Below are 21,724 nucleotides of genomic sequence, written 5' to 3'. Positions count from 1 at the left end.
TTGCTATTGGGCTGTATTGTTGGTATCCTGACAATGAAGAGGGAATCACCCCCAAAGAACTACTTCTAAACAGGTCCACAATCCCCTTGTCCTATTAACCTTCTTTCTCCCTACCCATGGTTGGTGGGCTAGAAGAGAGGGTGAAGCATTTAAGAATCCTAAATAAAGTATGTTTTGAAAAAAATCTAAGCCTATAGACCTAGATATGGCCCTCAGCGGCAGCCTGAACTGGGACTTCACCACAGCCTCAGGCGGCGGGGCTGGCCACTCAGAATAAGCTGTTCCTTTCTATGCACTCCAGTTCTATCTCTCGCTTCTCTCTCCCATCTGTGCATGGCACACTTGCACACTGTAGTAGCTCCTGCTACATGCCGGCCACACGGCTGGCAGGCCCCTGGATAACCTCCTCCTCTGCCTTCGGTGCATGGCATGGCAGCAAGTGGGCCCCTGGGTGTCCACAGCCCATCCATGCTGTGAGATGGCAGGCAGGTCTCTGGGTGTCTTTCCCTCCCAGAACTGCATGGCATGGTAGTGGGTGTGTTTCTCTGTAGTTGAATTCTTTTTTAAAAGATTTATTTTATTTATATGAGTAGACTGTAGCTGTCTTCAGACACACATCAGATCCCATTACAGAAGGTTGTGAGCCACCATGTGGTTGCTGGGATTTGAACTCAGGACCTCTGGAAGAGCAGTCAGTGCTCTTAACCGCTGAGCCACCACTTCAGCCCCTTAGTGGAATTCTTTATGTCATCTTTTCACTACCTTAGAAAGTGGCAGTAGCAGCTGGAGGTGGCTCAGTTGGTGAAGCATATGCTATGTAAACACGAGGACCCAAGTTCAGAACCCACCAGAGAAGTCAGACACAGCAGCCAGCTGAAGGGGTGGAGGCTGGAGGGTCCCTAGAGCTTGCTGGTCAGATGGTCTAGATAAATCGTTGAGCTCAAGGTTCAGTGAGAAGCTAAGATGGAGAGCCACTGAGGAAGATGCTAGTTATCAACCTCTGGCCTCTGTCTGTGCACATGTGCACCTGTATATGTACCATACATATATACTACACACACACACACACACACACACACACACACACACATACACACACACCAACGAACACACTACACACACATACCACACTACATACACAGACACCAAAATACTGTATACATACCACACACACACACTCACACCACATACACTCACACACACATACCACACACACATCCATCACAGATGACATACACCACACACATACACCACAGACCGCACACACTCAGAACACACATGACACACACATACATCACAGACCACACACAAACACACCACATACATACATCACAGACCACACACACCACACACATTACTGATCTTCACACAGAGTGGTAACAGGACCTTTCTGAGTAGTGTTTATGCAGAACCAGAAATACTAAGGCACCTGACCTGCTTTTAAGTAGTGTCCTGAAAGTAACTCTGTACCAAGTCAGAACTGGACACAACACATACTGTTTTGGGCACAAACATATAACATGTAATATTAACACAATAATGTAAAAGCACTAAAAAGCCCACAAGTATAGTTTAGTGTCTGCAAAGCAAAGCAATCAAGGCAAAATATGCATTTCTACACTTCCCAGTCAAGGCTGGTCTCAAACTCAGAGGTCTGCCTAAGGCTCACTAGCTCAAGAGAAGTTGTTACCCCAGGGCAGGGAAAGTGGCTGTCAAGTTGTCACGATGCTCCCAGTCAAACCTTTACCTCATTCTCTTCTTGGATTAAAGAGTTAAGAAGCTTTTCTTCATGTCTGAGTTCTAAGATTCATTTATTTAAAAACTATATTAAAAAATCCTCTCTGAGATGCTTATAACTTTGAATTATAATCTTGGTAATGCTATTGTTATGACATTTCAAGAAAAATATAGTGTCTTTAATAAATCCTTTTGTTAGTTTGTTTCAGACAAGGTCTCCTGGCATAGCCCTGGCTGTTCTAGAACTCACTATGCAGACCAGGGTGGCCTTAAACTCACAGATTCTGGGCCTTCCAACTATTGTGATTAATGGAAGATATGCCCAGCTCTCTAATAAAGCTTTTTAAAGAATTTTGGTAAGACAAGGTTCACTACCAGTGACACTTAATACCTTCACCATGTAAAACAATCACCAGAAAGCAGTTCCAGAACATTCATCCCCAAAGGAAACTCCTGAGTCCGCAGGCAGCCATTTCCTCCTCTCCTACAGTCTCGGACGATCACAGATCTGCTTTCTGCACGATTTTGTCTATCTTGGATATTCCGCTCAGTGCACACAGCCTCCAGTGTCATAATTCTATGAGTGATTTAAACAAACTTTTCCTTAATACTAAGGAGCCAGCTGGCATGGAGGTGTTTGCCTTTTATCCCAGCACTCAGGAGGAAATCTGCTCCATTTATTGAGTTCTAGGTAAGCCAGGGCTACACAGTGAGACCCTGTCTCAAAGGGCAAAACCCAAACCAAAAAAGTCAGTTCAATAAAGAGGAACTGTGTTTCACTTTTTAAAGAAAGCAACTAAAATAAAGACTATCTTAATATAAAATAACAACATATTAACCACAAAATAACGTACTTTGAAAGATGGGACTTTAGTTTATATCAATTTTTTATATTAAGGTAATGACTTCTCCCTTAAAGGGGAATTTCATACAATATTGCTGCCTAGGGCATTTTACAAACAATAAACAATCAGACACTATTAACATTCATGTATGTAATTAGAGTTTACAAATGTACAAAACTTTGAGTAACAAATGTTTTAAACTTATTTTTCAAATATTCAGTTAGCATGTCCCCTCAGCCCCCTAGTTTTTGATTACAAAGTACAATGGGTTCCTAACTGTGTCCACATGTCTGGAACAAGGAAGCAGACAGAACACAGGAACAGCTTAACAACTGTATCAGTATCAAAAGGACAAAACCAAATAAATGTTTATGATATAAAAGAAAATAAATCCATTAGTTAAATACTAGTTAGGATGGAGAACATTAGAGATCATATAGCATTTATTTTCTCTACATAAACTTGCATATCTTAATGTACGCATCCTGCTCTAATCTCAGTGGTGCCCTATCCAGGCCTGGATGGATCTAGACGGAATGGAATGGCCATTTACATAGGTCCAGAGATCCAATCCAGTTTTTATTTGGTCAGTCTTATTTCCAATGCTTTCCGTGCTTTTCTTTATTCTCGGGTTAAACCAATTTTAGTAATAAAATTCACAACTATAGCATACATAATATTATTGTATCTGAAAAAGCTAGCTAGTATAGTCTTTAGTGTATCATTAAAATAGTGGTTTGATTAAACGATAAAAAGTATGGAAGCTCATATATGACAAACTTACAAAATAACATTTTAGAAGTTTGTATGCTTGTATTGTAATAACTCTAGACAATGTGAATCTAGTTAGTTCTGGATTGTTCTGGGGGCAGTGCCCTTGTCTTCATATTGTATACCAAGAAGATGTGTTCCCAGTCCTCCAGCTGTGGCTTTAATGTACTGAGAAATGAAGTATCCAGTCCCTTGGAAAAGAGGCACTTTGTGCCTAGGAATGTGGTACTGCATGGTCACTAAACACGAATCAACAGGAGGACTGTCCTTATGTTGCAGAGGGGAAACAAGGTATGATGTCATATCTTCACAGTCACAACACAGGCTCCAGCTCTTCCCAGGCACAGCGGAGCAACCTGAAAATAGACACGAAACATAGGTGCTGGGTGTGGAGGAAGGTACACGTAAGAGTGCTGTGAGAACAGGTGAGCGGGACAACCAGACAGTTTAACTTAGACAGCTTCGGAAATACACTGCAACCCTTCCTGCTCTGGGGCAATGCTGGCAGCAGGGTATTAGTGGCTCCAGACTTTATAATCTCACCTCAGCCCCTCTATAAATGTGTTTTTATCCATTTATTAACAGTGTAGTGAAAGCAGTTATTTTTCATGCACTATAAGTGTAAGCTCACATTTTTAGGTGCTTAAAACAGCAACCGAAGTAGCAGCATTGTCTAAACAAGATACCTGTGTGGTTACAGATTATTTACTTATAGTAAAGACAAACCAGGTTCATTCCTGATTATGATTAAATCTCTGTTTCTCATGGATTGGGCTATGCCTCACCTGTAACCTTAACTATCGATGGTTCTTTTCTGTCTTCCAGGGAATGACAACTGTGCCTTGGTTTCAGGGGATTGTTATGACCATTTTACAGCCATGTCATGTCTTTGCTTCCGGAAGCTGTCACCACCCTGTTATGTTTATGTTCTCTTCCTCTACCCCCACCCCCATTTGTCTGCCAGATCCATTTGGAAACCTTCTAATCCTGAACTATAAAAACCCTCATCTTCCCCATGTGTAGGATGATGTCATTATACAACAAGGCGGGTCGAGCTTATCATTGGATGGGAAGGAAGGGTGGGCGGGGGAAAAGTCGAGGACAGGAAGCAAGGAGAATTGAGGGAGCTGAAGGAAGAGGTAGAAGGGGAAGGAGGTGGAAGGCAACATGGAAGCAGACAGGATGTTCCTCTCGGCGCATCTCTACATGGATAAGGTTGTTGTGAATAATTTATAAGGGATGGAACTGTACGGGATGATATGACTCATCTAGGTGGGCAAATTATATCATGCTAATTGGATCAGAGTATTTTGGTGAGTTCTTTGATGTGGTGACTTAATTGAGTTCAAAAGAGGGTGTAGTGGCGGAACGCACAAAGCCTGCCACAGAGTGGGGATGTGTGTGTGCCAGGCGTGGTAACAACCTGCCAAGGGAAAGGGAGTGCAAATAGCAAGTTGGGGCAGTCATGGACCACCTGGGTTAGAGAAAGCCGGGTCCACACGTGCCACATGGCCCTAATGGTGCTGAAAGTATTGTGGGTTAAAAGGTTACCACATTTTTTATTTACTGCAACACCCATGTCCAAGACTGATCCTTTCAACACTGAATTAGGGAGAGACAACCCATGTACAGAAATAAAAACGCTTGCTATGCCCCCTACATACGTAGCAGATATACAGTTTGGTCTTCACTCATGTGGGTCCCCCAAAAATTGGAGAGGGGGCTGTACCTGCCTCTGCTTCTGCCTGTTGATCCTCTAACTGTGCTGCTGTGCCTGGCCTCAGTGGGAGAGGATGAGCCTAGTCTTGCGGTAACTTGATGTGACAGGATGGAGTGATGCCTGCAGGGGATCCCCTTCTCAGAGGAGAAAGGGAGGGGTAATGGAGGGAGGAGCTGTGTGTGGGGGACTGGGAGGAGAGCGGGGTCTGCTATTGGGATATAAAGTGAATAAATAAATTATGGAAAAAAGCTTGCTTTAATTGGCCCGGCCATGGTTTGGGTGAGCGATCTTCCTGTGAGCATCTGCGGGATGAACAGTCTCCTCTACCACGTTCCACTGAAGAAGTAAGACTGAGTCGTCTCTCGGTCCCACATCTGTGTGATGCATGTTAGTGTTGGTTAAAAGTGAGAGGGTCTTATGGAAAGATGTTTTCAGGGTAAGAGAGAGGCGAGACAAGGAGAAATGAAACGGCGTACCTGGGTCCATTCATTTGTCTGGGGGTCATAAGCCTCCACTATGTTCAGGTAGGTCTGTCCATCATAACCCCCCACAGCATACAGCTTGTCACCAAGTAAACAGACGCCCACTGCATCTCTGCTAATGCTCATGGACGCCACTGCAGTCCACATGTCTGTTTTGGGATCATATCTGAAAGAAAAGTATACAGTTTGAGCTGACATTGCTCTTGAAATGTCTGTGTCCAAACATTTGTCCTGCAAGTCTGGCTTCTGTATTATCTCTGATAGAAATATGCTGAACGCACTTTAGAGAAAAAGATCAGTATTTTCCTAAGAAACAGCTAACTTATGGTGTTAGAGATTCATTTAGTAGATATAGCACACTTGAGAACTCAACACACGGCCTGGAGAGATGGCTCAGTGGTTAAGAGCACTGACTGCCCTTCCAGAGGTCCTGAGTTCAAATCCCAGCAACCATCTGTCAGTGGGATCCAACAACCTCGGTGTCTGAGAACAGCTAATGTATACTCACATAAATAAGTAAATAAATCTTAAAACAAAAAGAACTCAACATATATAAACTGCTTCAAGGCTTCATCGTCCCCATTGAAACTGTGGGCAAAGCAGTATCTTAAGCTCTATGCAAGGATAAATTCTCAGTTATGGCAGCTAGCCATTTTTTTTTCTTCCTTTAAACTAGAACTGCTCAGTGGCGTCGTCTAAAGGGTATATCGTTCATGATAGCATGTCATTGCTTTTGATGTTTTCTGTGTCAACACCTGTCTTTTCTTGGTGTAATTAATCACACTAAAGACTCCTGGATTTCCTTCCTGGATCATAGCATCAGCGGAGCTGTAATTCCCTTCTCCCCACCCCAGATGAGGTGCAGCTGGAGCTCCACTGCCTTCTGCTGCAGACCAGGTCTGCTTGTTACTGTAGATGGAGAGTGTCTTCAGACCAGCCATCTTGTCTTTTACAGGTAGTTCTCTAAGTAAGCATTCCAACCTTAAACAGCTGGATCTGTCTCCCTTTCTGGTACTCACTGATTTTATGTTCCTCTTTCAGATCTAAAGTCCTCGCCACTGCCCCAGCACGCTGTGCGAGCTGCTCCTCCCCCACCGGCTCCTCTCCAGCATCCTGGCCACACAGCTGTCTTTCATGGCTCAGGTGAACCATATTTTTTTTTTCCTGTTTTGGAGCGTTCATACATGATCCTAGTGATTCTTCCTGTAAAATGCATTCAATTCTCTCTTGTCCTTATACTAAATAAACAAATATACAAAGACTTGCCCTTCCAGCCAGATCCTCACTGCTGTTAGGTCCTCTACCAGGCCTAAAAGCCGAGTTTCTGGTGACTAGCATGTATGACTTGGTTAAGCCTTTTAGACTTGTAAGAATGTCTAATTTTTCTTTGTCATTTCCTATTATTTCATTGTATATCACAGTGGTTCAGCTATGTCCTTATCCTCTGCACTTCCCCTATGGCTTCCAGCCCTCACTCATTCCTTCTGAGACCCATCAAGCTCCTTCACATTTCTGGTAAGGTAGAATCCAGTATAAAACAGCTGGACCATAAATACTTGTCCCAGTGGATGAATTACAGGCTCAAACCCACGGTAATATATGAGGAGACAGAGGAGAGACAGCCAGAGAAGACAATCCAGTGTTCGCAGAACTGTGTGGAGAACGTGCTGATGGGTGCCCAGTGATCTTATGACTCTGTATGGAAGTGTGTGAAACTATTTTTTGTTTGTTGGCTTGCTCTTAGCTTTCCTTCACAGGAAATTACCTCTCCACACAGTCTGAGAGCCTGGAGGTCAAGTTGGATGTGGGAGCGTCATGTCCTCCAATGGCGTACAGCAGCCCGTTCCAAGTTGTGACTCCTACACCGCCTCTCCTTTTTGACATCTGAGCACACAGTGTCCATTTATTGGTATGAGGGTCAAAGCATTCTACTGACTTGAGGCAGGAACTCCCATCCCGACCACCAACTGCATAAAGTCTGTCAAAAAGAACAAAGGAGGTAACGGAGAAGACAGTGCTGGGGTCAGGCTATTGCTGTGACCGTTCCCTGACTTGGACACGCCGCCGGTGCTGCAGCACGCTGCGGGCACTAACAAAGAGGATGCACCACCAGTGAAGCGATACCCACAAAAGCCATCTCAATGCTTTCCATGTCTGTGCCCATTAGGTCCTTAGGACACCAACGCAAAGAACTTAACACATGGCCCCGAGGAAATAAGAGCTTAGAAAGAAATTATTTTCTTCTTTGTTTTGTTCTTCTGAGCCAGGGTCTCACTATGTAGCCTCTGCTGCCTTAGAACCCATTATGTAGACCAGCCTTGCTTGAGACTCAAGAGTTCTGCCTTGGCCTCTGGAATTAAGGATAGAACTTCAAATATTCCATCTGCCTCTGGAATTGAGGATGTGCGGTAACTCCACCCACTGTCTTCTTTTCTTAAATTCAACCTTTCCCCCTCCCTCTACCTGTGATAACATGAACACCATGAAACGAAGAAATTAATTAAAAATCATCTAGGGGTTTACTTTGTGGTAGAAGAAAAGGTGAAAGGGTTTATATTTTGTCTGCATACCATTGAGACCTGTGAGTAACCCCTTACAAATCAGTGCATTTACAGCAGACAGGGTTAGCTAACAGGTTTCCTAAAATGTATCCTGGAGTCAGCAGCCTACCAAGATAAGAAAGAGACACAAAAGTAAAGAGGAAGCAGTGGAAATGATGGAGAAGGTCTTTAGGAAGGTACTGAGAGGGGGGAGAGGGAGAGAGAGAGAGAGAGAGGGAGAGAGAGAGAGAGAAAGAGAGAGAAAGAGAGAGAGAGAGAGGGAGAGAGAGAGACCACATTACTGAGAGAGACCCTATCACTGAGAGACCACAATACTTTAATATTTAAATTTCTGTATCAGTGTTTCCATTTTCATATATGTGCATATACATACTTTGTATGTATGTGGGCACATGGGTTTTCGGGTACACATACATGTGCATATGTGCACGTGTCAAGCCTAATGCTGATGTCACATGTCTTCCTCCATTGCCCTGTACCTTATCCAGCAAGGCAGGTCTCTCACTCAAACCCAGAGTTCCTGGATGAGGCTAGCCTTGCTAGAGGCTTGCTCTGGTGACGCCCTGTCTCTGCCTTTCTGGAATGACAGGTGGGCTGCCGCACGCATCTGATACCTGCATGGGTATTACAGACATAACTGTGTCCTCATGTTCTGTCAGCAGCCACTTTAACCACAAACACCTTCCAGCCCACTGTAGTACTTTAAGAAGAACACCTAACTCTGAAGCTATTTCAACCGACAGATGGTTGCTGTCAGTTAATATTGGGTATTTACAAAAAATGTATACACTCCAAAGTAGCAGCACCTGGTCCCTTATCTCTGAGCAGTGAGGGCTGTTAGGGACAGAGGTTAACTCATGAAAATGCTAGCAATAACAAGTCTGCTTTATTGTGACTGAAATAGAACTTCAAGTATCTTCTTACTTTCCACTTAGTACTGCCACACCTACTGTGCTCCTGGGGGTGGACATAGTAGCAACAAAATTCCACTGGCGGGCCTGAGGGTCCCATCTTTCCACGGTATTCAAATAGCTCCAGCCGTCATGTCCCCCGACTGCATACATGGGGCCTTCCAGTACAGCCACACCTACAGGTGGAGCAGGAAGAGAGGACTTAAATTTGCTCATAGCTGGTATTTAATCAACACGTGAATACAGTGAGTCTGAAACATGCAATCGTAACCCTTCACAAATGAAGGCAATGGCTCCCGGTCTCCCTCAGGGACTTTCTGAGGTGGATGGGGCTGAACCAGTACCTCGACCCTTTCCCTGAAAATTAGAGACAGTATTCTAGGCACAACAGTGGAGAGTTATTTAAAAACTGCCAGATGTGCACACCGCCATCTCCTAAGTTTGTGCTAAGTTTCTACCAGGTAAGGGCCATGCCCTTGTGGATCAACACTGTTTTGCAGGACGCAGATATGAAATACGCATGAGGCATGTGCCAACCGAGACAAAGGAACAGTGTGAGCAAGGGCAGAGCAAGCTGGGGACACCTGTATGACCTGCCAGCAGAAGCTCAAGTGCCATCAGAGACCACGCACAGAGGGAGAGGTGGCACAGCAGGTAACTAGTGGGGAGAGGATGGGAGCCGAGGGAGTCAGAAATAACATTCTCTGACCGTATCCCTCATACAGGATGAGATTTCATTCTGAATGGGAGGGAGTCAGTCAAGGATTTCTTGTTCTGCTCTCAAACTCACAATCCTCCTTCCTCTGTTGGATTACAGGTGTGTACCACCACATCTGGTTAAGTAGAGGATTTTTAAAAAAAGATTTATTTCTTTGTTTTATGTATGAGTACACTGTAGCTGTCTTCAGACACACCACAAGAGGGCATCAGATCCCATTACATATGGTTGTGAGCCACCATGTAGTTGCTGGGATTTGAGCCCAGGACCTCTGGAAGAGCAGTCAGTGCTCTTAAGTGCTGAGCCATCTCAACTGCTGAGTACCCAAGTAGAGGATCTTAAGAAGAGGAATGACATGATTGTGGCCAAAAACACCTCCGTAATTCAAATCTTGGCCAAGTTGGATAAAATAGCCACCACTCATATGTGGCCCAAAGTAGCATATTATTTCACTTGCTATATATTGTGCCAATAGTACTGGCTATTGAACACAAACACATACACACACACACACACGCAAAATATATTTACACAATTTAAGTTTGTACATATTACCAATTTTACAAAATATATCCAATTTTACATATACAATTATCATTCATCAAGGGCCTAAAAGAAGGGCTCATTTAGTCCGACCTCTTGAATGGTGGATCTGAAAATACAGTTCATCAGGGAAAGCCCTTCCTAAATGAAGTCTTCATGTCATTCCCACACATGAAGACATCTAAAAATGTCTTAATTAAGTTCATCTTGTAAGTTCAGATATATGCAATTTACCTTTTAAAAGCATATGGCAGCTAACAACCATTTGTAACTCCAGTTACTGGGTTTCCACCACCCTGCACTGCATACAAATGGTGTCCATATATATGATCAAGTAAACACCCACATATATATAATAGAATGAAAAGAAATGTTCAGTTTGGGGATGTTTGTGAATTCAGTCATATTCTGCTTAAAAACCATAACACGCACACACACACATACACACACACACACACACACACACACACACGAAATTTATCATTATTGCTTTTCATATGATATAGAAGTTAAAATGCTAGTTTTAATGAGCATCTAACAAGGCTATTTAAGTCAATTGCTGACACAAACGTAAAGGCAAGAGCATGGCTTGGCAGACCGGCATGCTTCCCGGATGCTGACTGAGCCCACACACAGGTCTCCCGCCTGGTACAGACGGGAACAACATGGTGGCACCCCGACATCCATCTTGTAAGCAGGTGTGCAAGACTCACTTACCGAGCCCGTGCCGGTGTGTGGACATGGGCGGCATCACACTCCAGGTTTTTGTTTTGGGGTTGTAGCACTCTACAGTGTTCAAAGTCTTCAGCCCATCTCGCCCTCCAACCACGTACAGCTTGTCATCTAACACTGCGACACCGAACTGTAGCCTCCTCCCGTTCATGTTTGCCACAGGAGTCCACATATTTGTACGGAGGTCATACTTCTCAATGCTCGTTGCTCCTTAACAACAGTGAAAAAGAGTTATGAGACCACAAGGCCCACCGCGGCTCCCTTACAGACACAAAAGTAGGATTTATCTTGTGTGTGTACTGTAGGTGTGTGTGTGTGTGATGGTGAGAGGTCGGCGTGTGGTGTCTTCCTCTTTTGCTCTCCACTTTGTCCAGAGGTGTCTTTCTGAACCTGGAACTCACTGTTTTGTTCAGGCTGGCTGGTGAGGGGGCTCCAGCAATCCACCTGTCTGCCTCCTCTGCACTGGCATTACACAAATGTGCCAGCTCTGTCTATGGCTTCTGGGGATCTGAACTCAGCTCCTCTTGCTTGCATGGAGAAGCACTCTACCAATGGAGTCATCCCCCAGCCTCAAAGTATAAAGGTTTTTATCAGTATGGCTAGCCACACTTATTCTGTTTGATGAGGCTCCTGCAGGATGGCCCTAGCCTGCCCTGTGACCTTTTCTCCCATCATTCTCCTTGGCATACTCCAGGCTCCAGCATTAAAACATCCCAGCAGGAAATATTCTTTGTAGTGGAAGGAAGTGGAGGGCAGTGGAGTATTGGGGAAGCCAGAGGTACAAAGGTTTACAGCAGTTAGTCTGCGAACAATATCAACGCAGAAAGGAACAAATGAAAAAAATAAAATAAAAAGCATAGAAATGGGCTGCGAGGTGGACTATGGGGAGGACTCCTTATCGAGTGGCTGAGATGTGGGAGGAGGGAACAGCACGGGCTTATTCTGAGAAGTCTGGCCATGTGCAGACAGGGCTCCAGGACAGGCTGATGGAGGCCGTCTCCCTTGTAAGATCTGGATTGTTGGGTTGTTTATAGAAGTTGAAGGAAGGGTCTAGGGGGAAGGAAGCAGTGACCCAGGAGATAAAGGAGACAATTATTCTGTGCAGTTCTGGAGGAAAGAACAGTGACAGCAAACTGGGTGGAGTAGAGCTGACGCCATGGCAAGGAGGAAGGACAAAGGTCACTCGGGGACCATACTGTGGGCAGTGAAGGGAGTTACAACCCATGGGGTTTACCATGGAAAATTCCAGAACTCTTTTGCTCTCTTTAAGACGTGGGGCAGTGGAGATTCAGGAAAAAGTAAAAGAAAGCATCATCCTTCTTAAAAAAAAAAAAAAAAAAATCTAACTCCCAATTATGCAGAGCTTGAGTCTTTTTCTCTCTCCAAGCTGCTAATTCGCCAGCCTATTTGAACCTTATAAGGACTCCAATCACAGTGTGCACTTATCCTGCAGGCTTGTAACATCGGGCCGTCAGAGCTCTTACTGCAGATGACCCGGGCACTGAATTCTCTGACACTTACCCTACACATTCTTTGAGACTGACACCAAGTGTCACCCATCTTTCTATTCTCACAGCACTATGCAAACTCCCTTCTAGATATCAGCTGGTTAAAAATGATGTTTTCTTTGCATAATCTTTCTTTGTAATACGTGGCAACAGTGACAGTTTATTCATATACTTAGGTTATGTGTGTGTGTAAATTATCAAGATTGCGTGCATTTGATTCTTCGCTCTAACCACAACCTTACAATCTTCTATCAAATAAATTGAGATAAAATAAAAAGTCTTCCATCAAAAAAAAAAAATCTTTCTGGGGGCTGGAGAGATGGCTCAGCAGTTAAGAGCACTGACTGCTCTTCCAAAGGTCCTGAGTTCAATTCCCAGCAACCACATGGTGGCTCACAACCATCTGCAATGGGATTTGATGTCTTCTCTCTTCTGGTGTGTCTGAAGACAGTGTGCTCAAATACATAAAATAAAAACAAAATAATAATTTAAAAAATCTTTCATTGATGAATTTTCAAGCTTTTTTTTTTGTGTTGAATTTTGTTATAAACTGGAAACTCAAAATTAAAAAAAATCTAAAATAATGACACACACATATATATATATATGCCTCTACTACCCTCTTAACTTCCCCTATGACCTGAATAAACTCTATTCTATACTATGCTGGTCCCTCAGGGGGAAAGAATTCCCAATATGGGTCTCCCAGAGGCAACTCTCTTGCCCCCATGTCTCGCCGCACCTCCATGGAGCATACCCACCTACTCTCTTCATCTTTTAATTAACATTGAGCTGAAACCCAGGACATCATCTTTTATTTTTTAAATACACATCATTGGTGCCCCGTGTGAGGAGATTAGATTTCCTCCTTTTACTCAGTGCTTCTAAAGACAGCAGTTTACCTTTTGTAGTAATTGAGCCAGGGGACAGGTGCTCCAACACCTGAATCTCTTTGTCACAACTGCCCCATGAGCTTCTGACTTTCAGATCAGAGATGTTGCATTTTGGTGGCTGCCAAACAGTTAACCTCTCTTTCCTTGGTTTCTTTTCTGCAGCTTGGGGATTGAACCCAGTGTGCCGTGCATGTGACGTGTTCTCTCTGTGCTAGCCCACACCAAATAGTTGCTTTTTCCTAATCTCATCTTTCTTCATCAGTTGGCACCGTACTGAAAAGAAACTTTCCTTTTTCATTTGTGTCACTGTGGACTCATGGACACTCGGATTTTATGTTATCTTCAGTGACATCAGTTACTTTGACACTCAAGTTTAAACTCAGTGGAATCTCCCAATCTTCTCTAGCTTTTGACCTGTCCCTTACCATTCCTTGAATATTTTCTGGCACTGTGGTCTCATCTTTTCCCGCCCTTATCCCTCAACCAGCCATTTCTCCCCAGGGCCTCTTGGTGGTATTCTATTGCCCTCTGCTCCTCTAGATCAAAGATTTTTCCAATACCCTTTGTTGAGTCCATTCCTCCGACTGCAAACAATGTTCCAACAGTTGACTTCCGGGGTTTTGTCCGAGGACTCTGCAACATGGGTCGCCTCTCCGGTAACAGATGATACTTCATTGCTTCCATAATGAGTTTCTGGCATTCTATGTCATCCCGGAAAAGCGCATTGTTTTCCATGTCTGCCAGGAACTAGGAGAGAGCAGAGAGGAGCACAGTGAAGACACAGGAGCTACATTTCTTTGATTCGTTACTTTGTTCTGCTGATTGGTTTATTTCTGGGATTTTATCTTACTTTTGAGACAGGGTCTTGCTATGCGGCCCTGGCTGGCCTGGAATTTATGGTGTAAACCATGCTAGTCATGGACCCCTGAGTCTCCTGCTTTTGTATCTCACATACTGAAATTACAGGCAGCAGCCACCATCATGACCTATGAGTGCTGTGGCCTCGTGAGAGCGAGGATTAGTGACATTCATCAACGCCCCCTCCCCTTCTCTGTGTTGTTTCTGAGGTAGGAACTCATCTATTCTGGCTTTGAACTCTTATGTGCCCCAGGCTGGCCCTGAACTTATGGTCCCCCTGCCTCTGCCTCACAGGTGCTGACACAGCTGGAATATTGGTGTCTTTAAAGCATGCTCTGCAATCTGGTATTTCCATCTCCCCTCATCAGGTTTCACAGTTTAGTGTGAGGTTTAGTTTTCCATGTTGGTTTAAGACAGAGACATCCAGTTCTCTCTCATCATCTCCATTCTCTTGGCTTTCTGGTGTGCATGATGCTAAGTTCTTTCATTAGCTAGAGAACGTTAGGTCTTCTGTTCAAGGAGGCTTCCCACTTGTCTGGCTTTCTTTACTGACTTTGCCTTCATTTTATTAAATCCGTTCTTGTAGATGTAATTATTTTTATTGTTATTTTATTTTATCTTTTGGTCATTTAAACAGCTCCCGGTGACTGGAACTCGTGTCAGCCTGGCCCTTCACCACTCACCTCGGCTCTATCTTATGCATCTGCCCATCATCCAACAGGGATAGCTTGGCATCTTTTCTGGGTGGACGTCAACGCTTTTAGATCATGGCCTTAAGTTGCCCAAGCTTTCAATATGGCGGTAGATAACTGATAACGTAGAGCCTCTTTGCTCCTGGCTGGAGGTAGTATTGGTGCTAACTGTGCCAGGCAGCAGTTGGTATAGCATGCACTGTGTGATCCATTTTTATTTAAGCTGCTCCTTCTCTCCCAACTTTAGTGTTCAAATTAAGAACTGTTACCAATTTTTCCTCAAATATTTTTTATTTTATGCATCTATTGATAAGAACATATGCATTTTTTCCTTTTGCTAGTGATGTAATGACCCCCTTGAAAGGGTCCCTGATAACTGCTGTTCTTGGGAAAATGTCCCTGTCCAGGGTGTATATTCTTAAAGGCATACCACATAACTATCACTGTATAAGCATGGGGTACACAGCAGACTTGATCCGGTTAGATGACGTTTAGCAAGTGTATCACTGGAAAGGTTTGGAGCATTTCTTTCACCCGAGGCAGATCCCAGAACCCTGTTCCTATCAACTGCCACGTGTGTGCCATCTCCTGCCCCGAACACTGATTTACTCAAACAGATTTGTCTTGCCTGTGTATTTCATATAAACAAAATCAGCTCTTCCTGCCTTGCTTAGTTTATTCGGCATCTTCTTCAGGTTTGCCCATGGTGCAGCATGTATCAGTCTTGCCTCTTTGCTGCTGAATTGTTACTCAGTTCTAGTGACTGGCTCTATTTCAGTCTATCCATCCAGCAACGGTTCGACACTTCATTTGTTTCCTGTATGAAACAACTACGAAGTTGCTAAAGTTGTGCCCATTTCACTGGCACCGTGCGAGGCTCCTGTTTCCGTGCACCCTCACCGCCACGCCCGTTTTAGCCAGCTCGGTAAGTAGAAAGTGGTTTTTTTTTTTTTTTTATTTCTCTAACAACTAATAATGCTGGGAGTATATCCAGGCTTTAGTAACTGAAGAGAGCCCAAGTTTCCAATAAAAGTTTCCATAAAAAAACAACCAATCAACCAACCAAACAAACAAAACCTGTGGCATTTGGTAAGTATACATCATAAGCCAAAGGCAAAATAATCCCAGTAAGACTCAGGACTTGGGCCACTCCCCCCCCCCCCCCCAGGCTCACAAAACATAAACTTACCACAGAAGTCATTAGTGGATATGTATTGAGTTGGCTTATTTAGATTAATGTTACTGTTTGTATTAGTCTTGGTATAATTACCCAAGTGCTTTCTAAATAAAAATAGATGTGAAATAAAATATAGGAAGTGATGTCTCAGGAGATCTTATAGAAACTGCGGTATGAAGTAAAACATATTTCTTAATATGCTGGTAAGTTCTGTAGTTTATTAAAAATGAGATTAGTTATATTTAAGTAAAGAAGTGAGAGTAGAAAAATTATAAAGCAATTAATTTAAGAATAACATTAATCAAGTATTAGTGTAGTAGGTTTGCTATTGTGCAGAAAATTATTATGATTGGCTAAATATAAAATATTGATTCTAATACACTCTTGCATTTTTATGAAATCCAAATGCCTTGTCGGCCATAAACAATGGCAAACTATTTTTAAACAATATTTGAAGAGACAGGCATGTTGGCTGTGCAGATTCTTATCTTCACTCTTGCATTTGCTTCTCACGACTGTCCCTCAGACACACAAATGATACTTATCCACATTGCATAAAACCCGGTCGGCTCTGAAGCGTCCTCCCTGGGGCTTCAGCGACGTGCTGCTTCTTTCTTCTTGAATCTGAGTCAGTTTTCAGTAGGATTCCACCCAAGAGTAAAACAGAATGGCCACAAACACTTCCTTTCTGATTATCTAGTGTCTTCGGAAAGTCATGCAGAAGGATCGATTACTTTGGAGACTGGGGAATGGCTCAGCTGGTAAAAAGCCTGCCACACACGTATGAACTTGAATTCAAAACTCCAGTTTCCCCACAAAAGCAAGGTACCACGGCACATATCTGTGACTTCAGCACTGGGTGGGCTGGACCGGTGGATGCTCACTGGCCAGCCAGTCTAGCCATACGACGAGCTCCCGATTCAGTGAAAGATCCCCAAAAAGGTAGAAAGTGGTTGAGAAAGACATCTGATGTTGACCCCTGGTCTCTGCATACATTCACACATCCATGAATGTGCATCTGCAGAGGCATGTGCATATATACAAACAAATATACATAGCACACACAGAAGCAAAAACCAAAATTTTCACACAAGATCATTTTGGGGTTGATGAGATGGCTGAGTGAGTAAAGTCCTTGCTGGGCAAGTCTGACGAGTTGAGTTCCAACCCTGGAACCTATGTAAAGGTGGGAGAGAACACACCTCATGAAGTTGTCCTCTGACCTCCACATGCGCCCTGTGTAGCGCGTGCTCCTCCCCTACCACAGAGTACAAACCCACATATAAATAATAAATTAAACATTTTATAAAGTTCATTTGGGTGGCGTATTATTTCTTCATCATTTACTATGTCTACTGCTGGTGGCACCATAATAGAATTGACACTTGGAAGCTGAATCACTTCTAGCTAGGGTTCACGGTGCTTTGTCTAACATAATAAAAATCTCGTGATATTATTGAGAAAACAGGATTTCACAAGTGTAAATTCTCTAGGTTATTATACCTAGTCTCAGTTCTAAAAATAGTCATTGATTACCTGACAGACATCTGACAATTTTAATAATTGCTATATTTTCTGTATGTAAAGCATACAGAATATAACCTTAGAATTCTACTTGGTAATTAATTGTGTAATTTTGTTTCTCACTTTTATCACCAAAACCAAAATCCAAACCCCTATATTCCTCCCCCATGACTCAGGGAACACTGGAGGTCAGAGAGATTATAAAAGCCAGCTTGAGGGAGGATTGACAATTGTGAGTTGCGGACGTGGCAGGGCCTTTGCACTCAGGAGCTAATGCATCTGTGGTTGTCTGCACAAGACCTGTACAAGCTCAAGTTCAAGGTGTTCAATGCTCCAGCATGGATGGAGGAGGGGCTCATGAGGCTCCCCCTTTAGCTGAGGGGCTTTAGGCAGGTGACAGCCACTGAGGGAGGCACAGTCACCTTTCTACAGCCACACAAAGCACATGTGGAGCCACACAGATTGCCTATGAAGGTCTTCCCCCCCCCCCAGAGTGTGTGTGTGTGTGTGTGTGTGTGTGTGTGTGTGTGTGTGCGCACCCGCCTGTGTGGGTGGGTGAGCCTATGCCTGTGCATATGTGTTCCTTGTGCAGAAGAGAAGAAATGATAAATATCTAAATACATTATATCCTATTCACATCGGAAAGTTACCACAGGTGTATGAGAGTTGGGCAACAGAGTAAGTGTTACATACTGCAACTTAGTTACCGTTTTAAAAAAGAAAAACAGCTCAGAGCTCAGAGCGAAGTACCCTTTGACATTCCACAGGGCACTGTAGCCAACTTAACTGTATTTGCTCCTCCATTACCTCTGCTCACCAGGGTTCTCAAATCTGAGCAGGTACCCAAATCCATGGAGGACTGATTAAATCCCATGTTTCAGAGTTTTGAGATGAGGTCTAGTTATGATTTTATTCCAAAAAAATTCCCAGATGATGCAGATCCTACACTTCAAGAACCACTAGCTAATGCACCAGAGTCCGATCCCTACCTGTCTTCTGTGTAGCTCCCGTTTACATAATGCTTTCTCCTCCTCAGTCATGGGATGGAGTTCTAGTAACTCCCACTTGACTAGGCTACAGTAACGGCCACTGAACTTTAGCATTTCCCACAGTCTGTCCTTAGTACTTTTGCATTCTCCCTAAGCAGAATCATTCCTTTGCTTTGGATTTCAACATGCTGATAAGTTTTCCCATTTTTCCTCTTAATAGTGTGAGAATTTAAGATTTAAGGTGCCAAGCAATTCTGGGAATGATTCTCCATTCCCCTCCCACCAGGTTGTCTCTCACTCCGCATTCTTTGTCTCAGATTACTTCACCTAACCACATTCTGCACACAGGTTAGTCGGGGCCCTTCCAACCCAGTCATTAAGTTTAGCCAGTTCTGAACACCTGCTTTGTTTGCACCCCGGTTGTTGGACTGAATGATCTCCTGCCGTTTACGTTTAAGGGGAAATGTTCTATCCCTAAGTTCACAGGGGCAGGAGTTCTCAAGGTTGGTGGGAAGCCTGCCATACTACAAGCGCCCTTCGAACTGCAGGACTGGGTGATGTTTCCATGCTCTGTGGTTATACAGGCTCCAACATCTAAAAAGAGTTTTTCATGTTTTATTTTCCGTCATTTAGAAAAGAATAGGAAAGAATATCTGCTGGGAAGCAAGAAAATGTAAGTGCCCTTCTTAAATCTGATTTCAAGAGAATTATTTTATTTTGCCATTTTCCCATGCATTCATGCAGTTCCACTGTAAACAGGGCAGACTTAGCGTGAAGCCTTGGCAGTGACTTTTGTCTCTGCTAGAGAGAGTGCAAACAGCAGCTTCCACTCACAATAGCCAGAAACGATGCATTATCTTCAAAAGGAATACAACAAGGCAACATTTGGGGTACTTTAGATAATAAGAAAGAAGAAAAAGAAAAGGAGGCCAGGCCTGAATCAGCAAGCTTTCTCACCTCTGCTTTCAAGGCCATTCTCTGTTCAATGCCCACATAGGCAGAGGAAAAGATGGGGAAGTCCCTATGGACTCCAGGGGAAAGTGTACAAAGGAGAAACCGTGCCACTATGTGAGGGTTGATAACTTTGGATGCACTGTGAGGGCTTCTTCACTCTGAAATGGTGGCCGTATTTACCGCACACTTTGTTTCACAGAATGCATTTCTTTTGTCATAATCCTGACAGTCAGAAAAGAGGCATCTCTACTTGGTCAGAATCAAGTCATCTCTGCTTCATAGATGGAGAGACCATGGAGCTCAAGTGTCAGAACTTCAAGGGCTTCAAGTGTTAGAATGTTTAATCACAGAGCCTAGTACCTAGTGGGTACCTTACCTACATGTGACAATGAGTTAATCTAAACTTTCTGGCTCTTAGTACTACATTTCCTCTAGTTAGTAGAATAGGTATATAGTTACGTCCAAGGAAATTGCTAACTCAAAATCAATAGTTTTACTTAACTGATCAATGCAATTTAGATTGCTTGACCCACTAAACTACAAGAGACAGCATTTGCTAGTTCAATATCTTCTCAGCTATACATACCGCAGGAGTACATATATAAATTACTTTGACTGACTAGCCAAAATATCACACCTCTAGATGGGTGCCTATTAATTACCTGTGGTGCAAGGAGAGGTAGCCTAATGTAAGCCAAAAGTTTACTGAGATCTTTCCGCCTCTGCTCCAAATCGTGCCGGACCCAAGTGAGAAGTGCATTCAGTATGGTCTCCTCATTAGGAATGTTCATGTCATCACTGGCCAACAGTTTGGCAATTTCGTTGGCTGGGAGTAATACAAATTCCTGGTTTCTGATTACTTCCATGAAATGTTCCTAGAGGGGAAAAAGGGCAAATAAATTATACTGTTCCTTTGAATCACTGCTGTTTCATGAAAAAAAGCTCACTGTTTTATATTAGGTGTTTGGAATAATTTGTACTTTAGACACATTTTTATACTTTAGACCTGTTAGGAAAGAAAGCCAAGAAAAACCCTAACCTGAATCATCTTTTAAACATGTGTGAGTGGAAACGGTGTCAGATGACAACACTGTGAGTGGAAACAGTGTCAGAGGAAGACACTGTGAAGTGGGAACAGTGTCAGACAATGACACCATGAAGTGGAAACAGTGTCAGAAGAAGACTGTGAAGTGGAAACAGTGTCAGATGACAATACTGTGAAGTGGAAACAGTGTCAGATGACAACACTGTGAGTGGAAACAGTGTCAGATGACAACACTGTGAAGTGGAAACAGTGTCAGATGACAACACTGTGAAGTGGTAACAGTGTCAGATGACAACACTGTGAAGTGGGAACAGTGTCAGATGACAGTACTGTGAGTGGAAACAGTGTCAGATGAAGACATTGTGAAGTGGGAACAGTGTCAGATGACAATACTGTGAGTGGAAACAGTGTCAGAAGAAGACTGTGAAGTGGAAACAGTGTCAGATGACAATACTGTGAAGTGGAAACAGTGTCAGATGACAACACTGTGAGTGGAAACAGTGTCAGATGACAACACTGTGAAGTGGAAACAGTGTCAGATGACAACACTGTGAGTGGAAACAGTGTCAGATGACAACACTGTGAGTGGAAACAGTGTCAGATGACAACACTGTGAAGTGGGAACAGTGTCAGATGACAATACTGTGAGTGCAAACAGTGTCAGAGGAAGACACTGTGAAGTGGTAACAGTGTCAGACAATGACACCATGAAATGGAAACAGTGTCAGAAGAAGACTGTGAAGTGGGAACAGTGTCAGATGACAACACTGTGAGTGGAAACAGTGTTAGATGAAGACATTGTGAAGTGGGAACAGTGTCAGACAATGACACCATGAAATGGACCTGTGATTTTTATTTAGTGCTTTGTTCAAGTTCGGAAATAGTTTTGACGAGGCTTCTGAAGGAAGATTGAAAAAAATGAACAGCAAGGAAGAGAACTCGGGCTTATACATGTTATGGAATTTAGGCAACAGTGAAGGTGCCTCTGATCCAGGAATTGCCTACAGGTTGGCCAGCTAAGACAACACTGGATCAAAGTCCTACGGCCCACCATGGCAAAGCAC

General features: G+C 43.4%; 1 protein-coding gene across 2 annotated transcripts in view; it reads right to left on the bottom strand.

Moving 5' to 3' along the window:
* Positions 1–2,506: 2,506 nt before the first annotated feature.
* The window catches only part of KLHL5 (kelch like family member 5), a gene marked incomplete at both ends in the record, with an annotated part of 58,551 nt that continues 39,333 nt past the window's right edge, over positions 2,507–21,724 (bottom strand). Inside the window, 7 exons of one of the 2 annotated variants that reach the window (XM_080926175.1) lie at positions 2,507–3,709; positions 5,550–5,721; positions 7,321–7,533; positions 9,041–9,203; positions 11,006–11,230; positions 13,982–14,168; positions 20,278–20,490. In XM_080926175.1, the coding sequence (XP_080782301.1) occupies positions 3,653–3,709; positions 5,550–5,721; positions 7,321–7,533; positions 9,041–9,203; positions 11,006–11,230; positions 13,982–14,168; positions 20,278–20,490 (1,230 nt within the window). Of the gene's footprint in view, positions 3,710–5,549; positions 5,722–7,320; positions 7,534–9,040; positions 9,204–11,005; positions 11,231–13,981; positions 14,169–17,243; positions 17,325–20,277; positions 20,491–21,724 lie in introns of those variants that run through there. The other variant, XM_080926176.1, reaches the window with a different exon arrangement.

Source organism: Micromys minutus, assembly GCF_963924665.1.
Source record: "Micromys minutus genome assembly, chromosome: 1".
In the NCBI taxonomy this organism is placed as follows: domain Eukaryota; kingdom Metazoa; phylum Chordata; class Mammalia; order Rodentia; family Muridae; genus Micromys; species Micromys minutus.
The sequence above is the reverse complement of the archived record's forward strand: the minus strand, read 5'-3'. Positions and strand labels throughout refer to the sequence as shown.